This window comes from Thamnophis sirtalis, unplaced genomic scaffold (assembly GCF_051295495.1).
Source record: "Thamnophis sirtalis isolate CommonGarterSnake01/CBP01778 unplaced genomic scaffold, rThaSir2_p1.2 scaffold_11, whole genome shotgun sequence".
Classification (NCBI taxonomy): domain Eukaryota; kingdom Metazoa; phylum Chordata; class Lepidosauria; order Squamata; family Natricidae; genus Thamnophis; species Thamnophis sirtalis.
The window spans coordinates 62,142,803-62,168,301 of NW_028261391.1; the positions used below are offsets into that span (position 1 = coordinate 62,142,803).

General features: G+C 42.3%; 1 protein-coding gene across 1 annotated transcript in view; it reads left to right on the plus strand.

The window, feature by feature from the left end:
* Positions 1–25,499, plus strand: part of BTBD16 (BTB domain containing 16) — a 59,085-nt gene that overhangs the window by 7,506 nt on the left and 26,080 nt on the right. Inside the window, exons 3-11 of the mRNA XM_087725015.1 lie at positions 4,171–4,330; positions 6,853–6,973; positions 8,179–8,255; positions 8,354–8,476; positions 8,956–9,081; positions 10,256–10,370; positions 14,723–14,792; positions 15,797–15,927; positions 20,877–20,996. Coding sequence (XP_087581141.1) covers positions 4,171–4,330; positions 6,853–6,973; positions 8,179–8,255; positions 8,354–8,476; positions 8,956–9,081; positions 10,256–10,370; positions 14,723–14,792; positions 15,797–15,927; positions 20,877–20,996 — 1,043 coding nt within the window. The remainder of the gene's footprint in view (positions 1–4,170; positions 4,331–6,852; positions 6,974–8,178; positions 8,256–8,353; positions 8,477–8,955; positions 9,082–10,255; positions 10,371–14,722; positions 14,793–15,796; positions 15,928–20,876; positions 20,997–25,499) is intronic.

A 25,499-nucleotide genomic window follows, 5' to 3' on the forward strand; every position in this document is an offset into this window, starting at 1 on the left:
TTTTAAACAGTTAAGCAGAGTCATCCACAGTGACTCTGGCAGCAACTAGCCCAGCCTGACCTCAGCTCTTGCTTTTTTCCTTTTACATTTTTTTTTTCTTTTCATGATGACAGGCAAGAGCAGAGTTGAAATCCTCTCTGAAACAGCTGGAAAAGGTACGTGTGGGTCGGAGGGAGGGGGAGGAATTCAAACTTCATCCTCCTGGTGCAACTTTGTGTGTGTGTTTTGTGTGTGTGTGTTTGAGAGAGGGAGGAAGGAGGGGAAGGGAGAAGAAAAAGAAAGAAGGAAACTTATTTAGCAAAGGAGAAAAACAAATGCTGTCGCTTTAAATCGGAACTGAACACGCCTGGCTGTGGAATTCTGAGAGTTGAAGTCCACAAGTCTAAAAAAATTGCTGCCTCACCAGCCATAAACCTTACCACACGTCACTGATATTTGCACAATCATTTTACATGAACTAAAGGTGGTACTATATTATTTCAAAAGCTAAGCTGCAAGTGTATGTGCCTCAGTTAACTACTCTATTGGAAGTAGAGTTTTGCCATACTTCTTCATTACACCATCGTTTTGCTCCCAGTCCTCAATTCCTTGATTTATAGATTCCCTGCATTTCAAGCTCTATTCCTTCAACATTACAGAACCTTTTGCTTTACATTCAGGATGAGATATTCATGAAATCCTGTTTCTTTCACTTGTAACTTTAGTTTTTGTGTGTTTTGTCCATTGTATTCCTTGACTTTGTTTCTTGTCACTGAGAAAAGTGACCACATTAACGATCAGTGACGTGCGGTGAGGTTTATGGCTGGTGAGGCACTGACACAGTGGTCGGTTTCAATTTTTTTTAGACTTGTGGACTTCAACTCCCAGAATTCCACAGCCAGGCATGCTCAATTCCGATTTAAAGCGACAGCATTTGTTTTTCTCCTTTGCAAAAAAGTTTTCCTTCATTCTTTTTCTTCTCGGACTAGATGAGGCACCTCGTTCTCCCGCCTCCTCCTGTAGAGGGCGCTTTTTAAGAGGCTTTTTTAAACAGTTAAGCACTAAGCAGAGTCATCCACTGTGACTCTGGTGGCAACTAGCTCAGCCTTTTTCCTTTTACATTTCTTTTTCTTTTCATGATGACAGTGGTGAGGCTCTGCCTCCCCTGACTGCACGTCCCTGTTAATGATATAATATTAAGCCATGGTTGCCCAACTATTTTTACTTTAATAAATCACAGTTGCTGGGTTCAGACAATATGCTTAGCCAAAAATAAATCATATTATGGCTAGCACGATATATGAACCAGTTTTTCTCATCTCGCCTTCCATCAAGTTGTACTTTGTTCCTCCCTATTTATTTCTCCTTCTAAATGAACTTTTTGTTAACTTCCCACACACAGCTGCATAGGTTAGTAATATTTTATAGTTGACTCTTCCCTGTTAAGAACTGGAATGCACATAGCAGGCAAAGCTCAAACAACATAAGGGAAGGTACCAGCATGTGTTTGAAATGAACATCCCAGATAATCCTGCAAGTATTATATTTCACACCGACAAAAGAAATAATAATGAAACAGATGGGAACTGTCCTGATTTTACAAAAGAGACAAGCCTCTTGCCTTTTGGATAAAGAAGCTCAAGAAAATGGTTAAGGGTGTTACTGCCATAAATTGCTATATATATATATATTTAAAGTCACAACCCCTGGTATGCCCAAATATGGGAGGAAGGTCACACTTCCATTCTCTGTCCTTCGGCTCGTCACAAGAGACCTTAAATATATACCTTTCACCCTGGGGCCTGGCTGATAAGGAGTCGAGCTCTGTAGCTCAATGGTTAACACATCTGCCTAAGAGGCAATAGAGCACAGGTTCGATTCCCAGCAAGGGTATGGCTAGCTGATGAGAGCTAAATAGCTTGAAATAGATCTATACTAGTCTCCCTTTAATCAGCATAAAGATAACATATATAGATAGATAGATAGATAGATAGATAGATAGATAGATAGATAGATAGATAGATAGATAGATAGATAGATAGATAGATAGATATAGATATAGATATAGATATAGATATAGATATAGATATAGATATAGATTAGATATAGATATAGATATAGATATAGATATAGATATATTTCTCATTCGAAATTAGAGGTATTTATTGGAATGTTGTGTTGTATTGCCAACCTACCTTCTAACAACTGTTAATTAGAACTTTATAGCCTCATTCCTCATATGATCTATTTCCAGTCTGATGGATTAGGGGGAAAACATAATCATGCCAAAAGGGATCACCTAAACTGGGTACCTTCCAGTGGTGGGTTTCAAAAATTGTTCGAACCTACTCTGTGGGTGTGGCCTCCTTTGTGGGAGTGGCTTGCCGCCCATGTGACCGGATGGGAGTGGCTTGCCGCCCATGTGACCGGATGGGAGTGGCTTGCCGCCCATGTGACCGGATATGAAGATGCCGACGACACTTGTCAGAACCACCTTAAATTACCTCACACACAGCACTGGCATGCATAAGAATAGGATGTAAAGTTGGTTTTTAAAAGGCATCTTTGGTTTGCGTTAAAACACCTTCAACACACGCAACGTTCTGATTGCACCACAAATGCAGTAGTCACCCTTACCTTTCACAGAGGCACTGAGTTTTATAAATATGAGCATGATAGTGTAGAATAATCATATCCAAGGACCAGTGGTGGGTTTCAAAAATTGTTCGAACCTACTCTGTGGGTGTGGCCTCCTTTGTGGGAGTGGCTTGCCACCCATGTGACCGGATGGGAGTGGCTTGCCGCCCATGTGACCGGATATGAAGATGCCAACGACACGTGTCAGAACCACCTTAAATTACCTCACACACAGCCCTGGCATGCATAAGAATAGGATGTAAAGTTGGTTTTTAAAAGGCATCTTTGGTTTGCGTTAAAACAACTTCAACACACGCAATGTTCTGATTGCACCACAAACGCAGTAGTCATCCTTACCTTTCACAGAGGCACTGAGTTTTATAAATATGAGCATGATAGTGTAGAATAATCCTATCCAAGGACCAGTGGTGGGTTTCAAAAACTTTTGGAAGCTCTTCTGTAGACGTGGCCTGCTTTCCGGGTCCACTGGTGGAACCTCTTCTAACCGGTTCGGTAGATTTGACGAACCGGTTCTACCGAATAGGTGCGAACTGGTAGGAACCCACCTCTGGTACTTCAGAAAATGCTGCAAATCTTTACAGCTAAACCACATTGCCAAGATGTATCTTTATTGCTTCACAAAAGCCTCCCAATGCCTTTCACCCGCCCATCTTCACAAAAATTATCACTGAGAATTTTGTGGCTCAGATTTCATTTTCCTTTTGCTTTAGAGCGAGAGGGAGGATGTGTTATTATGTAAGCCATTCTACATAACAGTATTTAACAATATTCTAAAGAATTCACTTTCAATTATTCTTCAGTGAAAGAACAATTTCCCTACAACTGTCATTATCTCCATCTGTCATGGCTGAAATGAGGGACAGGGGAAGTAGGCTGTGATATCTGAATGCTCCTTAATCCAGCAACTTGTTTCCAAGGCAGACAACTAGTTTATCTAAAGAAAATAATAGAATAAAGGCAAGAAGCAACACACTATTTTATTTCTAGGACCTAACCATGTAGCCGAATTATAGCAAATCTGAAATTCGCCTAATTATTTTCTCGATAGAGCAGACAATCAATCTCTTCTCCTGCTGCCAATTACCTCCAATAGACCGATTAGATCCCACAGATTAGGCCTCCTCCGAATTCCATCCGCCAGCCAATGCCGGCTGGCGACTACCCGGAGGAGAGCCTTCTCTGTGGCTGCTCCGGCCCTCTGGAACGAGCTCCCCGTGGAGATTCGAACCCTCACCACCCTCCAGGCCTTCCGCAAAGCCCTTAAAACCTGGCTGTTCTGACAGGCCTGGGGCTAAAGAGCTTTTGTCCCCCTCCTCGAATGGCATAGTGGTTGTGTGTTTTTAAATTGTGTATTGTTTTGTTCGTCTTTTTATCCCTTATCTGTATCCCCTTCCCTGACTTGGATTGTGAGCCGCCCTGAGTCCCCTTCGGGGAAAAGGGCGGCATATAAGTGCAATAAATTCAATTCAATTCAATTCAATTCTTTAGATAAAATGCTGAGGGGGTAATGGGCTAAAATTGCTTTTGTATAAGATTTCAGGACCCGTGAAGCCACGTTTCTTCCGCAATCAAGCAGGACCCACCAATCGCTGGCAATTTCCATTCAGTTCACCCTGTGACTTACTAGGAATTTCACAGAGCGATAAAGCGAAACAAGAGGGTTTCCATAAGGACTTGATGAGAATAGTAACAGGTAAGGTGATAACCAGAAATACTGGCTGGGTTCAGATTCTACAATAAGAATTGCATTTGTTTTTAGCCTTCATTTGCTAACAAGTTACGATGCATGGATTCAAATACTATGTGAAGGAGAGAAGTAAAACATATACAGGTAGTCCTTGAGTTACGCCTAGAATTGAGCCCAAAATTTCGGTTGCTAAGCAAGGTGGTAAGTGAGTCATGCCCTGTTTTACCATCTTTTTGCTATGGTTGTTAAGTGAATAAATCGTGGCACGACAAAACCACGGTCCACTAAAGCGCGCCCGATTAAAGCGCGTCGCTGATGTCATCAGCAGTGCGACAACAGCGACCGCGGAGAAAAAAGGGCGCTTTAAAAAGCGCTTTGAAAGCAAGCCGATTCACGTTAAGGTAAGGGTTAGGTTTAGGATTAGGGTTAGGGTTAGGTTAAGGGTTAGGGTTGGGTTTAGGGTTAGGTTAAGCGTTAGGGTTAGGTTTAGCGTTAGATTAAGGGTTAGCGTTAGGTTTAGCGTTAGGTTAAGGGTTAGGTTTAGGGTTAGGTTTAGGGTTAGGTTAAGGGTTAGGTTTAGGGTTAGGTTTAGGGTTAGGTTTCGGAGGGTTAGGTTTAGGTTTAGGGGTTAATTTTAGCTTTAGCGCTCACAGTGTGCTTTTTTGTCGCGCTGTAATGACGTCAGGTACGCGGTTTTGTCGAGCGCGCTTTAGTCGAACGCGGTTTTGTGGTGGAACCGAATAAATGTGGTGTTAAGCAAAACATGTGTTTTGTTAGCAAATTTGGCTTCCCCCCTTGACTGGTTGAAAGCTGGCTGGAGAGGTTGCAAATGAGATTCACATGACCTGGGATACTGCAATTGTTGTAAAAACATGCCAGTTGCCAAGTTCCTGAAGTCTGATCGCATGACTTTAGGCCTGCTGCAACGGTCATCTGTGTGAAAACTGGTCCTAACTCACTTTTTTTTTTCCGGTGATAAATTTTTATTTTATTTTAAACACATAAACACATCAACAAAAACAAACACATAACTTAAAAACAACATAGGAACAATAAGTTCCATCGTATATCATACCGCAGTTCCGAATCGGTTTCTTTGCAGTTAGTGTTTTCCCTACTATCTATCTTTCTATCTTTCATTCATAATCTCCTTGTTCGTTATCCATTTGTATGTACATTTATTTATTTATTTAAACTTAGCTACTTATGACCAGCTATTATTTACCTATATTATGCTATATATTTTTACTGTCATTTGTTCTCTTACATACAGATTATAGATATACATTCCCATAATTACTAGGAACAATAAGGATTACAGAAATAAAGTATTCTGGGGAACTAGGGATGTTTGCTTGACTACACAAGGATTTGAAATGAGGTGGAAAACAGGGATCACATCTCCAGATCAGTCCTCATGGCCTTGTTCAGATAACTCACTTTGATCATTGTGTATTCAGTTAACAATGTCAAATTCCTGCCCTATAAAACAGAATTTCTCCTGGAAATTGAGATGGCCCTGATCCTGCTTTCCTGACTTATGTAAGGTGCTGGTTGTCCCCCCACCTCACCCCAGGTGTTGGATCAGAAGGTCTTGTGAACCTGTCAAGATCTGTTGTTTTGTTGAACTGCTTGCTTTGTGATTGTCTATAGTTTGTGTAGGAATATTTGTCATTTAAATTGTATACTTCCTTGAGTTGCATGTCAAGTGGGGGACCAACATAATATATCAGATTTATTTGCTGCCCATCCTGGCTTGTAGGAACTCTGGGCGGCTTACAACATTAAAAGCTATAAAACTATCTTGTATTAATCAGATATTTTTGATCAGTTGATCTAATGTGAGTTTCTTGCAAACAAATTACATCATTCTTGAACTGTTTAAGATAGTGATTTATTTTCTTTCTTTTCTGTGGAGAGTTTAATCCATTGACGTTCCATGTTAGGAACTTAGTTGTCATCTTTGGCTCCCTGAAGCTTTTTTAGAGCCATCTGAACATCCTGGAATTTAACCTTTGGTCTGGCTCTTCCCACTGCTTCTAAGCTGGTACCTGTAGCATCTTGACCGGTAACAGATGTTTGTTGTGATTGTTGCATTTTTAATTGTTGGTCCATTCGTCTGGTAATCACACACATATTTCTAGAAAATGATAAAATGTAATTACAATCAAAAGTAATTAAATGACCAAGCCAATTTTCTGGGTTGACCAGAAACAAAGAGAACCATAAACTATCTGCATGGCCTGAGTTTATATGTTATACAGAGATACAATGTGGTTGGCTCGTTCACGGTTCATTGTGTTGTAAAAATCCATCCATTCTCACCAATTTTCAGGCATTCAGCCTAGCTATCTGCAGGCAAACTTAAGTATTCCATTAGCAAAGAGAATGGTATAATGTTGAAGAAACACAAGGCTCTCTCTCTCTCTTTCAGTTCATACGGTTGAATTAATGGCACATACAGTAAATATTGGTGCTACCTTATAATCACTAACATGCTTCCTTGCATTTTTCCCCCAACTGTCCAGTTGATAACCCTGTGCCTCTGGGGGAAGAATTCGGGTCCTGGAAAACAGGTGCAGAACTTCTTGATGAATTTAGTGACCAATCTTTGTCACATATGTGTCCCGAAATCAAACCCAAACCCAGGTAAGATCCAGAAGTAGTTATTTGTGTAACATTGCACCAAATGCTTCAATGTGGAAAGTATTAATAGCTTATCTCTGGCTTATAGATGCTGAAGAAGATAATGTAACATATGCAAGCAACTAACAATTATGGTTCCATTATGCTTAGTAGTAAGAATATACTTCCTACTTATATAGATAATATATTGCTAAACATTTCCAAACTTCTGCTTCTTCTAAATAGGCGTTTTGAAATTTGAAACATGGACAGAAGAAAGTTGGGAAAATTTCATATGTCAGTGTTTTTCAAACTTGGCAACTTTAAGATGTGTGGATTTCAAAGAACTCTTGGGATTGAAATCCATACATGTTAAAGTTGCCAAGTTTGAAAAACACTGATGCATGTCCATCACCCATGTAAAAGATGTCCCGCAAACCACATAATGGCATCTACATACATCATTATACATTTACATACTACATGCATTTGGCTGAACAATATGCAACTGTATATGGAAAATTATCATTAGTTGCTGGGTTCGTTTCAAAGTAAGCCTAGCATTGGTTCTCATTGACTGGGGGAAACAAAGATGGAAAATCAGTTTATTATGTATATAGTATATGTTAGATGCACATTAAGTTACAGACATTGATAGCAATAGCAATAGCAATAGCAGTTAGACTTATATACCGCTTCATAGGGCTTTCAGGCCTCTCTAAGCGGTTTACAGAGCCAGCATATTGCCCCCACAGTCTGGGTCCTCATTTCACCCACCTCGGAAGGATGGAAGGCTGAGTCAACCTTGAGCCGGTGAGATTTGAACCGCCGAACTGCAGCTAACAGTCAGCTGAAGTGGCTGCAGTACTGCACTCTACCCACTGCGCCACCTCGGCTCTTTTATATATATTTAGCCGACTGCTACTGCACTCTCCTATAATCTTACTACTCGTAGGGCTGACTTCCTCATATCCAGAGACATTTACACAGGTCACTTTATGCTTAGTAATTATTACTGCATTGTACGGGTAATTTAAGCTCAGATCAAAATATTACTATTTTTCACTTGTCCAATCTTCCAGATGTGTTGGGGATGTATCTTATAAATTTCCTGCCAGCATGACCCCCATAATTGCAATCCTGATTCCTCTGGTTTGGGAAATTTAATTTACAGTGCATTATATAGATTATGGCTTTTAATTAAAATAAGTGCATTTTTTCCCACTAAGGACATTCTCCCGCCAAAGATTGCCCAATCAGATGCTTTTTTGTTATACACAGAAGATCACAGAAGGCATGGAACCGGGTAAGCCGTCTGAATGGAGATACATAAGCTGCATGACTGATTTTTGATCTCCAGAGAACTAACTATGGCTTTTAACTAGGTTCCATCTTTCTCTTCAGATGTAACTTTGGACTGTTTGGGCTATGAATGGGAACTTCATCGAATGTATTTATTTAAATCCCATGTCCTTTCACAACTTCTTGCTGAAGCTGTACAGGATAGCTACTCCCCAAACACAAGAAGTATATTGAAATCTAAAAAAGGTATTGGTAGATGTTCCAAAATTTATTTTTATATGCCTATAGAAGTGTTTAAGACACTGAGGTCTTAATATATGGCATCTTCTATTTTACTGGATTCACAATGGTTTACAGCCAGAAAATTTCATGGATACTTACTGACTCCAAGTCATAAATCTATAGTCATATTTTCCAGCTGGAATCAGAGAGTAAAATTAGAGTTGCTATTTTCCTATAGTATTTTTACATTTCACCCTCTTCTATATGAGGAATCAAGATGTTCTAAGATACAAAATCTTAGAAAAATGTTTCATTCTTTGAACTAGTATATTAATATGTAGTATTGGTATGTTGTTATATTAGCCAGAAAAATAGATTAATGAAAAATAAATGATTTAGACATTTTTCTTTATTTACCATTGCCTTGAATATGCTGCCTTTTTATAGTGTCATATTTTCTGTGTTTCCAATGTTTTGGGCAGGAACCCGTTGTTATAAATGCTGCCTACTACTTGGTCATAAGCATGATGAAGTCTGCCAACAGAAGGAAAAATTGCCAAAAGTCAATATTGCTCTGAAGATTAGTGATGAAGATGTCACCCGGTTTGGTAATGCAAACTATCTTACTCTATAAATTGACGGTTTGCCATTAAGAGCCGAGGTGGCGCAGTGGTTAGAGTGCAGCACTGCAGGCTACTTCAGCTGACTGCAGTTCGGCTGTTCAAATCTCACCGGCTCAGGGTTGACTCAGCCTTCCATCCTTCCGAGGTGGGTAAAATGAGAACCCGGATTGTTGGGGGCAATATGCTGACTCTGTAAACCGCTTAGAGAGGGCTGAAATCCCTATGAAGCGGTATATAAGTCTAACTGCTATTGCTATTGCTTTGCTAATGTGTTTCACAGGCCACTATCAGGGAAAAGATTATATCTCACATTATACTACCAATACTGGTTAGTAATTTTTAAATCTTTTCCCACTTCATCTTCTAGGGCTGTGATGGCGAACCTATGGCAGGCATAGGGCCGTTTTTCTCCCTCCGGAGCCTTCAGAGAAGCCTCTTGAAGGCCCCTGAATGCTCCGGAAGGTAAAAAATGGACCTATGGAGAACCCAGAAGTTCAGGAATGATGACTTCCGGGTTCCCCGTAGGTCCATTTTTCACCCTCCGGAGGCTTTAGGGAAACTCCTGAGGCCTCTGGAGGGCGGGGCGGGGGAGGCTGTTTTCGCCCTCCACAGGGTGCTAGGAAGCCTCTGGAGCCTGGGGAGGGTGAAAAAACCACGGCAAAAGCAGGGGTGGTGGTGGTTATGCGCACAGCATTATGGGTGTGGCGCACCAGCACATGACCTCCCTGTGCTCTCCCGCTTTTGGCACGGGAGCCAAACAAAGTTCATCATCACTGTTCTAGGGTCTTTTAAAACTGACTTTAAAAAATAATAATAAATACAGGTAGTCCTCAACTTCCGATCACAACTGAGCCTAAAACTTTTGTTGTTAAATGAGGCAATTGCTAAGTGAGCATTTTATGACCTTTCTTGTGCCAGTCGTTAAGTGGATCACTGCAACTGTTAAGTTAGTAGTGGCGTTTTAAAGAGAATCCTGTTGCCTTTTGAAGGGGGGTGGGGGGGAAAAAAGCACTTCTAAGACAACTATGATGTGGGTGATTGAGAATTTCCACAGACATTTTATAGTAATCTGAATGAATATTATGTCCAGGAGCGATGCTGACATCTTATTATATTTGTAACCACATGTTTATTGGCATATTCTGTTGATGTGATGAAGCCTTTGCTGTTGCCCTCAAGTACATGTACAATTCTGAATCAGAAGTGAATGAAGAAGATGTTCTAGGAATTCTGGCGGCCGCAGAAGTGTTACAGTTCCCTAGCCTTTTCCTAAAGTAAGTAGATTATAACATACCATAATACAATTTGCTTGAGATTTGGGGAGTGAGTTATGCCATGGAACTCCTCTTATTACAAAAAAATGTTCTGAGTGGAGTGTCAGCTTTCATCTGCCAAAGTTTATCCCAAAACTGTGTTTTGTATTTGTATTTTATTTATTGTATTTATTATACTTGTATGCTGCCCTATTCCCGGGGGGACTCAGGGCCGCGAACAAACCGTGACCCGTCAAAACCGCGGAGGACAAAATCGCGCTCGACGAAAGCGCGCATGTGACGTCATCACAGCGTGACGAAAAAAATTAAAAATTGAAATAAAATTAAAATTAAAGCAAGCCGATTCACATAAAGGTAAGGGTTAGGTTTAGGGTTAGGGTTAGGGTTAGGTTAAGGGTTAGGGTTAGGTTTAGAGCGTTAGGGTTACGTTTAGCGTTAGGTTAAGGGTTAGCGTTAGGTTTAGCGTTACGTTAACGGTTAGGTTTAGGGTTAGATTTAGGGTTAGATTAAGGGTTAGGTTTAGGGTTAGGTTTAGGGTTAGGTTTGGGGGGGTTAGGGTAAGGTTTTTGCTTTATTTTTACATTTTTCGATCACAGCGCGATGTTTTCGTCGCGCTGTGGTGACGTCAAATGCACGCTTTCGTCGAGCGCGATTTTGTCCTCCGCGGTTTTGTGGTGGAACCGAACAAACACATGGGGAGGGGGCAATACAAAAACGAGCAAGACACAAACAGAATACAAAAGACAGATTAAAAACTACACAACAATCGCAACAATTCAAGTGGGGCTGGGAACTCATCAGCCCCAGGCCTGCCGGAACAGCCAGGTCTTGATGGCTTTGCAGAAAGCCTGAAGGGTGGTGAGGGTCTGGATCTCCATGGGGAGATCGTTCCAGAGGGCCGGAGCAGCCACAGAAAAGGCCCTCCCCCGGGGGTCGACAGTCGAACATTGGCTAGCTGATGGTATCTGGAGGAGGCCTAATCTGTGGGATCTGATTGGTCGAAGGGAGGTAATTGGCAGCAGGCGGTCTCTCAAGTACCCAGGTCCGATACCATGTAGGGCCATGTAGTTTTAAACTATATTTATATTTAAATGCCAAGGGTAATTAGGTCAGGAATTGGAAACCTGTTGCCTCTTTGATGAACTTTATCTACCAGCACAGAAGATAAAGAGAAATTCAGCAATTTTATTTACTTACTTACTTACTTACTTACTTACTTACTTACTTACTTACTTATTTATTTGATTTTTATCCCACTTTATTATTTTATAAATAACTGAAGGGAACAAACATACACAGTACTGTACTTCTTTATCTTCCTGTTTTCCCCACAATAAAAAACCTTGTGAGGAATGTTGGGCTGAGAGAGTGACTGGTCCAAAATCTCACCCAGCTGATTTTTGGGGGTACGGCAAAACTGACTGGCTTTTGTGTCTAAAGCAGGACTGGTGTCTTGGTTTCTAGGCCAGCACCTTCACCAGGCTGAGGTTTCACAAGCAAACAGACATCAGATGCATTTCAGCCTCAGAATTCCTTTAGCCACGCAGTGGGAAATTCCGGAAGTGTATCACAGTGATTCTTCAGAGAATCATCTTGAAGACGATTTCAGAATTCCGTATAGCAATAGCAATAGCAGTTAGACTTATATACCGCTCCATAGGGCTTTCAGCCCTCTCTAAGCTGTTTACAGAGTCAGCATATCGCCCCCACAGTCTGGGTCCTCATTTCGGTTCCACCACAAAACTGCGGTAGACTAAAGCGCGCTCGACGAAAGCGCGTAAGTGACGTCATCACAGCACGACGAAAACAGCACGCTGTGAGCGGTAAACTTAAAATAAACGCATAAATCTAAACCTAACCCCCCCAAACCTAACCCTAAACCTAACCCTAAGCCTAACCCTTAACCTAACCCTAAACCTAACCCTATACCTAACCCTTAACCTAACGCTAAACCTAACCCTAACGCTTAACGTAACCCTAAACCTAACCCTATACCTAACACTTACACCTAACCCTAAACCTAACCCTAACGCTTAACGTAACCCTAAACCTAACCCTAACCCTTAACCTAACGCTAACCCTAACCCTAACCCTAACCCTAACCCTAACCCTAACCCTAACCCTAACCCTAACCCTAACCCTAACCCTAACCCTAACCCTAACCCTAACCCTAACCCTAACCCTAACCCTAACCCTAACCCTTACCTTTATGTGAATCGGCTTGCTTTAAAAGCGCTTTTTAAAGCGCCCTTTTTTCTCCGTGGTCGTATTTGTCGCGCTGCTGATGACGTCAGGTACGCGCTTTAATCGGGCGCGCTTTAGTGGACCGCGGTTTTGTCGTGCCACGCTCATTTCACCCACCTCGGAAGGATGGAAGGCTGAGTCAACCCTGAGCCGGTGAGATTTGAACCGCCGAACTGCTGCTAACAGTCAGCTGAAGTGGCTGCAGTACTGCATTCTAACCACTGCGCCACCCCGGTATAGGAGAAGTCTACATTCCCCATGCCTGATCTAAACTATTGTTTCTCTAGTAATATTGTAAAGCAGACTTCACTAAACCTGCAGGCTTCCAAATATGTTCAAAGTTATCTCTCATAACTTCTACCGCGATGGAGTACTACCAATGATCATGCTTCTAGAATTCTTCTGTGATTAAGAGACGTCCAATACATTTGAAGGCTTCCAGGTTGGAGAAAGCTGCTGTGGAATAATATATCAAGCATATTTGTTTATGTTAATCCACCCAATAGGATCCAGTGAAGTTTTGCATCTTCTTGTATCTTAACTTCTAAATCAGGTTTTAAATATCATTGGCAAAGTTTCCTGTATTCCCATACCTCTTTTGAAGCAATATTAGAGTGAGAAAATGGTAGAAATGTATCTCTCTCACCTAGTAAGAACACAACATCATGTTCTCTTCTTGTCTGGAAACATTGAATGAATAATCTAAGTTTATAGTTTTAAATGTGCTTTATAAAATTTGACCAAAATTGACTTCCTGGTCTTAAAAAAGAAATCAGTAGTTAAATATATTTTTTTAAAACTTCTGCTTTAAATTGCTAGAGAAGTGGTAAGATGAATGAACATGCACTCATAGGCAATTTTAAACTTGCGAGTTTCCCCATTTATGCGAAAAGGTTTTGTGATGAAACAACAGTGGTACTTGGTGCACAATTCTTCTGTCTTCTCTCTTTCATAAGATACATTTGAAAGTATGTTCATGGTGTAGAACCGTGATGGTGAACCTATGGCTCGTGCGCCAGAAGTGGAACACAGAGCAATCTCTCCGGGCACCCGAGCCATCGCCTGTTGCTCTTCTGGTTTCCGGCGTGCTAGCCAGCTGGTCTTCACGCATGCAGGAACACCGGAAACCAGAAAAGCAGTCACCTAATGCTCATGTGCGCACAGGGAAGATGATCTTCTGGTTTCTGGCATGCGTGCATGCGCTCCCATTTCAGCACACAGTGCCGAAAAGGTTTGTCAACACTGATGTAGAATGATAGTTGAAAGACTGGATAATTAAGTCTTGAAAAAAAAATGTTAACAATTATATCAGATGGAGAAGAACATCGTATCAGGTTTCTACCGTGATATTGGGGCAAAATTTTTAAAACACTTGGATGTCTCACCATCATAAAGCTACTGTTTGCCTTGATATAAATCATTGTTTTCCCGTTGCTTGGGGATTTTAACAAAGGGAACAAAAAGGAATTATTGTTTAATTTCTGTCTTGATGTGATATCTTGGGTTAACTTCTCTTTTCCCTTAAGTTTTGTTTTAAAAGCAGAATATTTTGATTTCCTTTCATTTCTGTCTTGTCCTTAAATGGCCTTTATATAAAAAATTCAGAGAAGTTGGCCAGCAATTCTAAATAACTACTTTTTGCCAAGAAACTACAAAGAACTCCAGAGGAGCCATTTTTATTTGTCTGACCGGATGAGGGACGGGGGACGGGAGGGGAGAGCAGCCTTACATGTCCCACAGAGAGATAAAGTATTTGACTAAAATGCAAACCGTGTTGTCCCTGAGAGAATTGTATAATTAAACATGAGGTAAACAAATATTGTTTCCCCGCAACAGCAGTCTGCTATGCCCCTTTGAGAGGACAAATGCTGCAGAGTGATCTAGGCTAAGCTGGGTATGAAGAGAAAGGATTCAAGATGGTCATCTGAAGAACACACACCGGAATTTCCCACCCAGGGGCTAAAGAAATTCTGTGGCTTGCAAAAATGCATCTGTTTTACTTACAGAGAGCCAAAGGCTAGAGAGTTAATTTGTATTTCTCATTTCCTTCTTTTGGTTCTCCTCTTAACCCTCTTCTCGTTTACAGCTCAATCTTTTCTGCCCTCTAGGTGCATCCAGGTCATGAAAAACAGCATCTGTCCCATCAATGTCTGTAGCTATTATACTGCAGGCTGCAAGGTGAGCTGCCAACTTAATGGTTTTTTCTTTTAAGTAGTAAGCTAATATATATAGTAACCATATATATATGGTTCACTGACAAATGCGCGCTCATCAAGAGCGTGCCGACAAATGCGCGCTGACGAAAGCGTGCCATCAAAAAACAATGAAAACAACGTAATAACCCTAACCCTAAACTTAACCCTAACCCTAACCCTAACCCTAACCCTAACCCTAACCCTAACCCTAACCCTAACCCTAACCCTAACCCTAACCCTAACCCTAACCCTAACCCTAACCCTAACCCTAACCTTAACCCTTACCTTAACCCTAATCGCGCTTTTGTGGGCGCAGTTTTGTCGGCGCTCTTTTGTTGGAGCGCTTTCAACGTCGCAGGTTTCTCACCACGGTTTTGTTGGCGCGCTTTTGACTGGCGCGCTTTTGACAGGCGCGCATTTGACGGGTCACATTTTGCTTTGCTTATGTTTGTGTAGTTGTTGTGATGATGATCTGGAACAAACTGATTTCTCGACTTCCTTTTTTCTCCCCTCCTCCTTTCATCAGTTGATTGCGTCTTACTGGCTTTTAATGAAACTTGCACCCATCTGTTCAATGAACAGATTCTTTACTTGTTCAAGAAGGTGGTTTCTGGAAACAGTTTATAAATAAATTGGGTGTATCTCCAGGATGGAAGCCAACAATCCTGCAGATCTCTGGCTGTAGAGGTGCTCTTCGAAATCTTTAGGAATTGAAAACAAGAGATATTTTTCACACACAGTGAAGAAACTTCGCACAAACTCAGCAGAGATGTGCAAATCTTCCTGGGTGGAATTCTAAATGTATTAATTCCACTTTCATTTTAGATTTGCAACAGTTAAAATGTCATCCCAAAAGAAATGAGTGTTCTTTTTTTTTGTCTTCTCCCAAATGTAGATACAGTAGTTTAATTTCCAGTTTCCACCACAAGATGGTTCTAGAGTTCAGAGTTTCTTTAACTTCTCCTTTTCTTCCCACTTTGGAAACAGTATAAGCAACCTTCCTTGATCGCTATCTGTGAAAGATGGACGGAGGTAAACCTTGTCCCACAGCTTGGCACCCATATATCTCTGCGGGACCTGCCACTGGAGCTGCTACAGAAAGTGCTCAAATCTCCAAGGTCAGAAAGTACTTGGCTAAAAGGGGAGGTTCCTGAAATGCAGGCGCGGTCTTCTTAGATTGAGTAAAGGTCCATCAAGATAATTTAAGAAAGGTTGCAAGTTGCTCCAGTAAGTTTCCCCTGCCTGGCAGCAACTACCCCGAGGCCTGAAATCACTTGTGCATGCTACTGCAAGCACCTATAAAGGGTTCCACCACAAAACCATGTTCGACTAAAGCGCGCTCGACGAAACCGCGTAGCTGACATCATCACAGCGCGACAACAGCGTGGAGAAAAAAGCACGCTGTAAACGCTAAAGCTAAAATTAACCCCTAAACCTAACCCCCCTAAACCTAATCCTAAACCTAACCCTAAACCTAACCCTAAACCTAACCCTTAACCTAACCCTAAACCTAAACCTAAACCTAACCCTTAACCTAACCCTAACCCTAAACCTAACCCTAACCCTAACCCTTAACCTAACCCTAAACCTAACCCTAAACCTAACCCTAACCCTTAACCTAATCCTAATCCTAATCCTAATCCTAAACCTAACCCTAAACCTAACCCTAATCCTAACCCTTAACCTAACCCTAACCCTAACCCTAACCCTAACCCTAACCCTAACCCTAACCCTAACCCTAACCCTAACCCTTAACCTAACCCTAAACCTAAACCTAACCCTAACCCTTAACCTAACCCTAAACCTAACCCTAAACCTAACCCTTACCTTAACTTGAATCGGCTTGCTTTCAAAGCGCTATTTAAAGCGCCCTTTTTTCTCCGCGGTCGCTGTTGTCGCCCTGCTGATGACGTCAGCGACGCGGTTTAATCAGGCGCGCTTTAGTGGAGCGCGGTTTTGTCGTGCCACGCCTATAGAGACATCCACACCAGTGGTGGGTTTCAAAAATTGTTCGAACCTACTCTGTGGGTGTGGCCTCCTTTGTGGGAGTGGCTTGCCGCCCATGTGACTGGATGGGAGTGGCTTGCCGCCCATGTGACCGGATATGAAGATGCCGACGACACTTGTCAGAACCACCTTAAATTACCTCACACACAGCACTGGCATGCATAAGAATAGGATGTAAACTTGTTCTTTAAAAGGCATCTTTGGTTTGCGTTAAAACAACTTCAACACACACAATGTTCTGATTGCACCACAAACGCAGTAGTCATCCTTACCTTTCACAGAGGCACTGGGTTTTATAAATAGGAGCATGATAGTGTAGAATAATCATATCCAAGGACCAGTGGTGGGTTTCAAAAATTTTTGGAACCTCTTCTGTAGGTGTGGCCTGCTTTCCGGGTCCACTGGTGGAACCTCTTCTAACCGGTTCGGTAGATTTGACGAACCGGTTCCACCGAATAGGTGCGAACTGGTAGGAACCCACTTCTGATCCGCACCCAACAGCAAGCCCTCCCCCAGGCCCAAAATCATGCATCGCTGCCCATGAACAGTATGACATCCAGCAGTAGCCACCCAGGACCTGAAATTGCTAAACTGGATACCACTTATCAGTCTGCTGACCTGGGAATTGCATCTTCTTACCAACTTCCCTTCTGACTTTGATCGTTAAAACCTGGCAGCTCACATAGTGACCCATTATCCTCAAGGGATGGCACTGGGGACTGCTGGGACTGCCATCACTAAGCAATGCAGACATGTGACATTAAGACTTTCAACTGCATTGCTTACCAGTGGAAATTCTGGTCCTAATTATCATCATCATTCATCAAGGACTACACTGTAATCGGGTAAAATGCAAGCATTATTTTAGCAAATATAAAATAGCAGGCGTTGCAGCCTAAAATGCAAAGAACCCGTGTGTTAATCTTCACCTAGCAGTGATACCATAATTATATAGGTAGTTGTTAACTATCTTGCTTGTAAGGATGTAGAGATTAAGGAGAAAGGAGGTACAGCAGAGTCAAACTGGTCCCACTAGCTAGACCAGACTTAAGAAATCAACTCGACACGAAGGTTACTTTTATGTTTATTGGCTATATTAAATGGAACCTTTCAAATCTGATTATTGTGATCTGATTCACCAGGTTATGATTGAATCTGATCATTGTGAATAGTGAAGCTAGGCAATTCTGGAATAAATGATCTTGTAGTCCCACTTCCCATGCATATTTGATTTTGATTTTTTGATTTTAACTTTATTTGTATGCCACCCTTTTCCCTGAGGGGACTCAGGGCGGCTCACAATTCAGGGGGAGGGAAGTACAAAACAAGTTATACACATGAAGACAATACATCGTTAAAAAGCACAACAGTCATACTATTCGGGTGGGGTTGAAGTCTTTAGCCCCAGGCCTGTCGGGACAGCCAGGTTTTAAGGGCTACGCGGAAGGTCTGGAGGGTGGTGAGGGTACGAATCTCCACGGGGAGTTCGTTCCATAGGGTCGGAGCAGCCACAGAGAAGGCTCTCCTCCAGGTCGTTGCCAGTCGACATTGACCGGCTGATGGAATTCGGAGGAGGCCTAGTCTATGGGATCTTATTGGCCTAGTGGAAGTAATTGGCAGTAGGTGGTCTCTCAAGTACCCAGATCCAATACCATGAAGGGCTTTGTAGGTGACAACCAGCACCTTGAAGCGCACCCGGAGATCAACAGGCAGCCAGTGCAGCTCGCGGAGGATAGGTGTTACGTGGGTGAAACGAGGTGCACCCACGATCGCTCGCGCGGCTGCATTCTGGACCAGCTGAAGTCGCCGAATACTCTTCAACATACATACATACATACATCATACATACATGCATATATGCATGCATGCATACATACATACATACATACATACATACATACATACATACATACATAATTACATCTGTGGTGGATTCCTATCGGTTCGGCCGAACTGGTAGTGGTATGGCGGCCTGGGTCGCTGGAACCAGCAGACCTGCCACACCCCCAAACTGGTTTCCCGGTCACCGCCATCCCCGCCGCCATCTTGTTTTTTAGTTCTGTGCATGCGCAGAACAGTTTCAGTTAAATTGTGCATGCGCGCACAGCGCACGCACGAGCAAACCAGCAGTAGGGCTGGCCAGAACCCACCCCTGACATAAATAAAAATTTCTTAGAAATATTTGTTGTTGTAGAAACAGTAACACACTAAAAAAGTGAACATCTGCCAGTCCCCTCCTCCCCTTCAATATATTCTATTTTTCCTGAGCTTATAAGATGGAGCTTCATAATAAGAAATGAAGATTGACTCAGGGCAGAGAAAGAGAAATGAACGATCAGTGTACAATTATTCATTTTAGCTTTCTTCTCCCCTCCCCCATTTGTGCATTTTATCCCCAATGATTAGGTAACATGGGTCTTGAATATACTTTTCCATACAAAGGTGCTGGTCAGCTGGGGAGCTACACGTAATAGGCAGGTGACAGGTCCTCCAGGTGTATTTGCTCAAATTCTCCATTTTCCTAATGAGTTACAGTATATAGCCTGTTACATTTCCACGCTGCTTCTGAAAGTTGCCCACATTTTCCACACTTCTAAACTTTGAACAGACTCTTGTCTTGTCTGAGCCTTTTATTAATTTCACTCTTCTCGGAAAGCAATTAACTCCCTCCCCTTTAAGAGCTGTTCTTTTCAAATTTCCTTGCCAGTACATGGTTTTCACAAAAGCCTCTGTCTTCTTGGGTTACGGTAATGTTAGTCTGGCCATTTCTCAGCCTCATCTGCTCTTTGCAAAGTCTTCTGAATGGGTAGGATGAGGGCCAAGAAGATAACATCAGATTAGTTTAGGAAGCAACTAGTTGCAAGACTTAACTTGATTAGACAATAGATACTCTACTCGTAATCCAGTGGAGAGTTTATTAAAAGTTCAGGAAATAGCAATAGCACTTAGACTTATATACCACATCACAGTGCTTTATAGCCCTCTCTAAGTGGTTTACATAGCAATAACAATAGCAGTTAGACTTATATACCGCTTCATAGGGCTTTCAGCCCTCTCTAAGCGGTTTACAGAGTCAGCATATTGCCCCCACAGTCTGGGTCCTCATTTCACCCACCTCGGAAGGATGGAAGGCTGAGTCAACCTTGAGCCGGTGAGATTTGAATCGCTGAACTGCAGCTTAGCAGTCAGCTGAAGTGGCCTGCAGTGCTGCACTCTAACCCCTGCGCCACCTCGGATCTTACATAGCCAACATATTTCCCCCAACAATCTGGGTCCTCATTTTACTGACCTTGGAAGGATGGAAGGCTGAGTCAACCTCTCAGAATCGGAGTGAGCAGTGAGGTAGAACCTGCAGTACTGCATTCTAACCACTGTGCTACCCCATGCATAGAATATGCATCAGTAAATAAAATTATGTTTTGCTTTTAAAACAAAGTCATATCTGACTGCTAATGTGTTGACAATATTTTTATAGATTAGAAGTAATCATCACAATATTCTAAACCATGATTTCTCAACCATGGCAACTTTAAGATGGGTAGACGTCAGCTTTCAGAATTGCTGGCTGCAGAATTCTGGGACTTGAAGTCCACCTATTGTAAGCTATCAAAGTTGAGAAACACTGATCTAGATTTTGGGTTGGGCTTTCACCTATAAACTGCAACATAATCAAAGTTCTCTGGATTTCTTCCTTGTTAAAGCAGGTCCTTTTACTTACAGAAAAGTGAAATGGCATTGATGTTAATCTTAATTGCACTATTTGAACAGTTAATTTTAAAAAAATACAAATCTGTGCCTTTGGCTGCTATTAAACTTAGCATTTTGCAAACAATGGGCTGTATCATTTGCTGTTTTTGGAATTACAATCATTATCCTTCAGATCAGGCATTAATTAATATGCTAAAATATATTACATGCATTTGAAGTAATAGAACTTTTGGAAACATTATTAAAGGGAAATACTCTAAGATTAAATGTTTTTGCTGTCTTAAAAAGACTGCTCTTTTAAAAAGTTTGCTTCAAAATGTAACTAATTGATTGATATTTCATTTTTTGCCAGGTTGTTTACCATCAATGAATTCTACCTCTTGAGAACTGCACTATACTGGGTATTCCTGCAGCAAAATCCCAAAATTCAGATAATCCCATCTTATGATACTATCCTCACATATTTTAGCAGGTATACTTTTTTTCCATGGATCATAATTAATTTGCAAGATTTATAGGCCGCGCAATCCTGAAGGACTCCGGGCGGCTTACAAAGAAAAAAGAAGTAATAAAAAATAAAGGAAAGACAGGTTTAAAAACTTCACACATGCACTCAATCTGACCGGGGCTGGACCTCAACAGTGAAGTCAACAGCCCCAGGCCTGCCGGAATAGCCAGGTTTTAACAGCTTTTCTGAAGGCCATGAGAGTGGGCAAGGTCGGGATCTCTGGGGGTAGCTCATTCCAAAGGGTCGGAGCAGCCACAGAGAAGGCCCTCCTCCGGGGAGCCGCCAGCCGACATTGTCTGGCTGACGGCATCTGAAGGAGGCTCACCCTGTGGGATCTCACCGGCCGCTGGGAGGTATGTGGCAGTAGGCGGTCTCGCAGGTACCCTGGTCCTAAGCCATGTAGGGCTTTAAAGGGGTTCCACCACAAAACCGCGGTAGACTAAAGCGTGCTCGACGAAAGCGCGTACCTGACGTCATCACAGCACGACGAAAACATCACGCTGTGAGCGGTAAAGTTAAAATTAACGCGAAAACCTTACCCTACCCCCCCCAAACCTAACCCTAAACCTAAACCTGAACCTAACCCTGAACCTAACCCTGAACCTAACCCTAAACCTAATCCTTAACCTAACCCTAAACCTAACCCTTAACCTAACCCTGAACCTAACCCTAAACCTAACCCTTAACCTAATGCTAAACCCAACGCTAACCCTTAACCTAACCCTAAACCTAACCCTAACGCTTAACGTAACCCTAAACCTAACCCTTAACCTAACCCTAACCCTAAACCTAACCCTTACCTTTACGTGAATCAGCTTGCTTTAAAAGCGCTTTTTAAAGCGCCCTTTTTTCTCCGCGGTCGTATTTGTCGCGCTGCTGATGACGTCAGGTACGCGCTTTAATTGGGCGCGCTTTAGTGGACCGCGGTTTTGTCGTGCCACGTTTAAAGGTAATAACCAGCACCTTCAATTGCGCCCGGAGACCAATAAGAAGCCAGTGCAGCTCGCGGAGGATAGGTGTAACGTGAGTGTACCTTGGTACACCCAATATCGCTCGCGCAGCTGCATTCTGGATTAGTTGCAGTCTTCGAACACTTTTCAAGGGCAGCCCCATGTAGAGCCCCATGTAACCCCCCTCCACCTTGGTCTTAGACCCGATTTCCTTCAGTTCTTAGCCTAAATTCAAAATTCTTCTGCTAGCAAGCTGTCATTTGGCTAATTGCAGGAGTTTTAGCCTATTGCAGTGTTTCTCAACCTTGGCCACTTGAAGATGTCTGGACTTCAAGTCCCAGAATTCCCCAGCCAGCATTAGCTGGCTGGGGAATTCTGGGAATTGAAGTCCAGACATCTTCAAGTGGCCAAGGTTGAGAAACACTGGCCTATTGCAAGTGGAAAAGGAGAAATGAATGTGGAAAAGTGGGGTGGAGCCTTCTTTAAGCAACACAAGTTCTAAACAGGCTACATTATTTTATTTCTCAAAGGTTCTGGGCTATCAGTTGGGCTAAGAGAGAGAGAGCTGGCCCCAGATAAATGACTAATAAGATTTGGAAGGTGCTTTCAAGCCATCCCTGGCTCCCCGCAGAAATCTCCCTCTTTGTTTTTCAGCTGAACTTGTGTCCTTTCCATCCCAGTCAAACATAATATAAAGAATTAGCAGCCCCTTAAACTGCATCTGCTGTTGCTAAGGCAGAAAGCCAGCAGCTCATCCTTTTCATGTCCTTTCCTGACCCAAACAGCGTTCCCACCAGTGAGCCAAGTTCATGAAAGATTTCCAGCCTGGCTTGTGAAATATACTTTTTGTGGTTTAGTTTGATTTCTTTTAAAAGACTGTCTTAACGCTGCTGGTGCTCTCCCATGAACCATTCTTTCCTGTGAGTCACGGACCACTATAAAGAAATCACTGTTGAGATCAAAAGAGAGTTCCCATGCCTGGAATATCAAATGATCTTCTTTTTTATCTCCCCCCCCCCATCCACCCCCAGCCCTGCCTTTTTCAGCAAGGGATAGGAATGAGCTGAAGGCCTCGATGAATCATTGTTTATTAGCTTGACCTGAGAAGCCCTCCTTCTATCAAAAGATTTCTGAAAATAAGGGCATTTGCAGCCAGGCATGTGTGCAGGATGAATGTGATGCATAAATTCATTCTTCTACAGGTTACATTTAATATTATATATGTGTGTGTGTGTGTGTGTGTGTGTGTGTGTATGCATATATGTATGCATGCATATATATATATTTGTGTTTTTTTGTTTTTTTTTATTTGTGCTGATAAATAAATAAAGGGAGACTAGTATAGATCTATTTCAAGCTATTTAGCTCTCATCAGCTAGCCATACCCTTACTGGGATTAGAACCTGGGCTATATTACATACTAGGCAGACTTCTTAGCCATTAGGCCACAGGCTCTTATCCGTTATCAGCGAAGCCAGGGTGAAAGGTATCTATTAGATTTTTACAACCCCTGGTAAGCCCCAATTATGGGAGGAAGCTAACTGCTTCCATCATCTGTCAATCGGCTCGTCACAAGAGTCCATCACGACAGAAACCCAATATTTTTTACTGTTGCCTTTGTTATATTTGTGTTTTTTTTGTTTTTTTTTTAATTTGTGCTGATAAATAAATAAAGGGAGACTAGTATAGATCTATTTCAAGCTATTTAGCTCTCATCAGCTAGCCATACCCTTACTGGGATTTGAACCTGGGCTATATTACATACTAGGCAGACTTCTTAGCCATTAGGCCACAGGCTCTTATCCGTTATCAGCGAAGCCAGGGTGAAAGGTATCTATTAGATTTTTACAACCCCTGGTAAGCCCCAATTATGGGAGGAAGCTAACTGCTTCCATCATATATATATATATATTAGTAAGATGACGTGGTTAAGCAATCTGCATTTCAAAGACAATTGCCTTTCAAAATAGCTGATTAATTGACCAGAAATCCATCCTTTTAATAATCTCATTTAAGCTTATTGAATTTTAAATAATCTTGACATTTACAGATTTGTATTCTGTCAGCTTAATATAATCTTCTGTAACATGTTTCAGTCTGAAATAGCTGAAAAGGGAATAAATAGATCATGTAACACTTGCTTATTAAGCCACGTGGAAATATGTACATGTAGACAGTACTTTAGAAGTTTGTTTGCTGGTTCCACCACAAATGCGCGCACAACAAAAGCGCGCCTGACTAAACCGCGGTGTCTAAAGCGTGGTGACAAAACCGCGCGACGAATGAGCGACTAATTAGCCCTAAAGCGCGCCGACAAAAGTGCGCCGACAGAAGCGCGCTGTAACGTAACCCTCAACCTAACCCTCAACCTAACCCTAAACCTAACCCTAAACCTAACTGTAAATCTTACCTTAAATGAAATCGCGCTTCTGTCGGCGCGCTGTTGTCGGCGCGCTTTTGAAATCGCGGTTTTAGCGCCGTGGTGTTGTCAGCGCGCTTATGACGTTCGCGCTTTTGACGGGTCACGTTGTTTGCTAAATCATCTAGGTTTTGCTGAAATCCCATCATGTCAACCAAAATTAAGCAAATCTAACAGGAAACAAAGCAATACAAAGTTATGAGTAGAAACCATTAAAACTCCCCTAGCATGCTAAACATGCTTCTTAAGAGTAAATCTAATTGCTTTTAATCTGGCAGTGATTCCTATTTATTTTAATACAACTTCCACTCATAGATATCATATTGGAACCAGAGTTGTACATTCTGTATGTAAATCCAGTGACTGCAGCTGATTAAAAATGGATTATTTCAAAATCCATCTTCATGAACATTTTCTTGTCCTGCCAAAGAAGGTTCTGATTTTCATTCTCAGAATGCCTTTTGTCATACGGGGGTTAGAGGGTGCTAGCTGTGTGTGTATTTTGGCAACATTTTTTTCCCCATCACTGCTTTCACATAATTCTGAAAAGTATCCCTTTGGGGGGGACGTTGTCTTGAATGACATCCTTGAGATCTTGTTCTAATAGCCCTTGAGGCCATGATCAGAAAGCAAAAATTCATGTACTCTGGTCTTACGAGACAAGTGGATGATGGGAAAACTGACTGCTTGGCAAGTTACCTCCCAACGGCCGGTACCTCCCAACGGCCGGTAAGATCGCACAGGGCGGGCCTCCTTCAGGTGCCGTCAGCCAGGCAATGTCGGCTGGCGGCTCCTCGGAGGAAGGCCTTCTCTCTAGCCGCTCCGACCCTATGGAATGAACTACCCCCAGATATCCGGACCTTGCCCACTCTCATGGCCTTCTGAAAAGCTGTCAAAACCTGGCTATTCCAGCAGGCCTGGGGCTGTTGACCTCATTACTGAGGTCCAGCCCTGAACAGATTGGGTGCATGGCAGGGGTGGGTTTCAGGCGGTTTGCGGCAGTCCCGCAAACCGGTTGGTCGGCGAACCCGGAAGTAAGTAACTTCCGGCAATGCTGAAGGATCCACCCACCCACCCGCATTTCTTACCCGGTTTTGA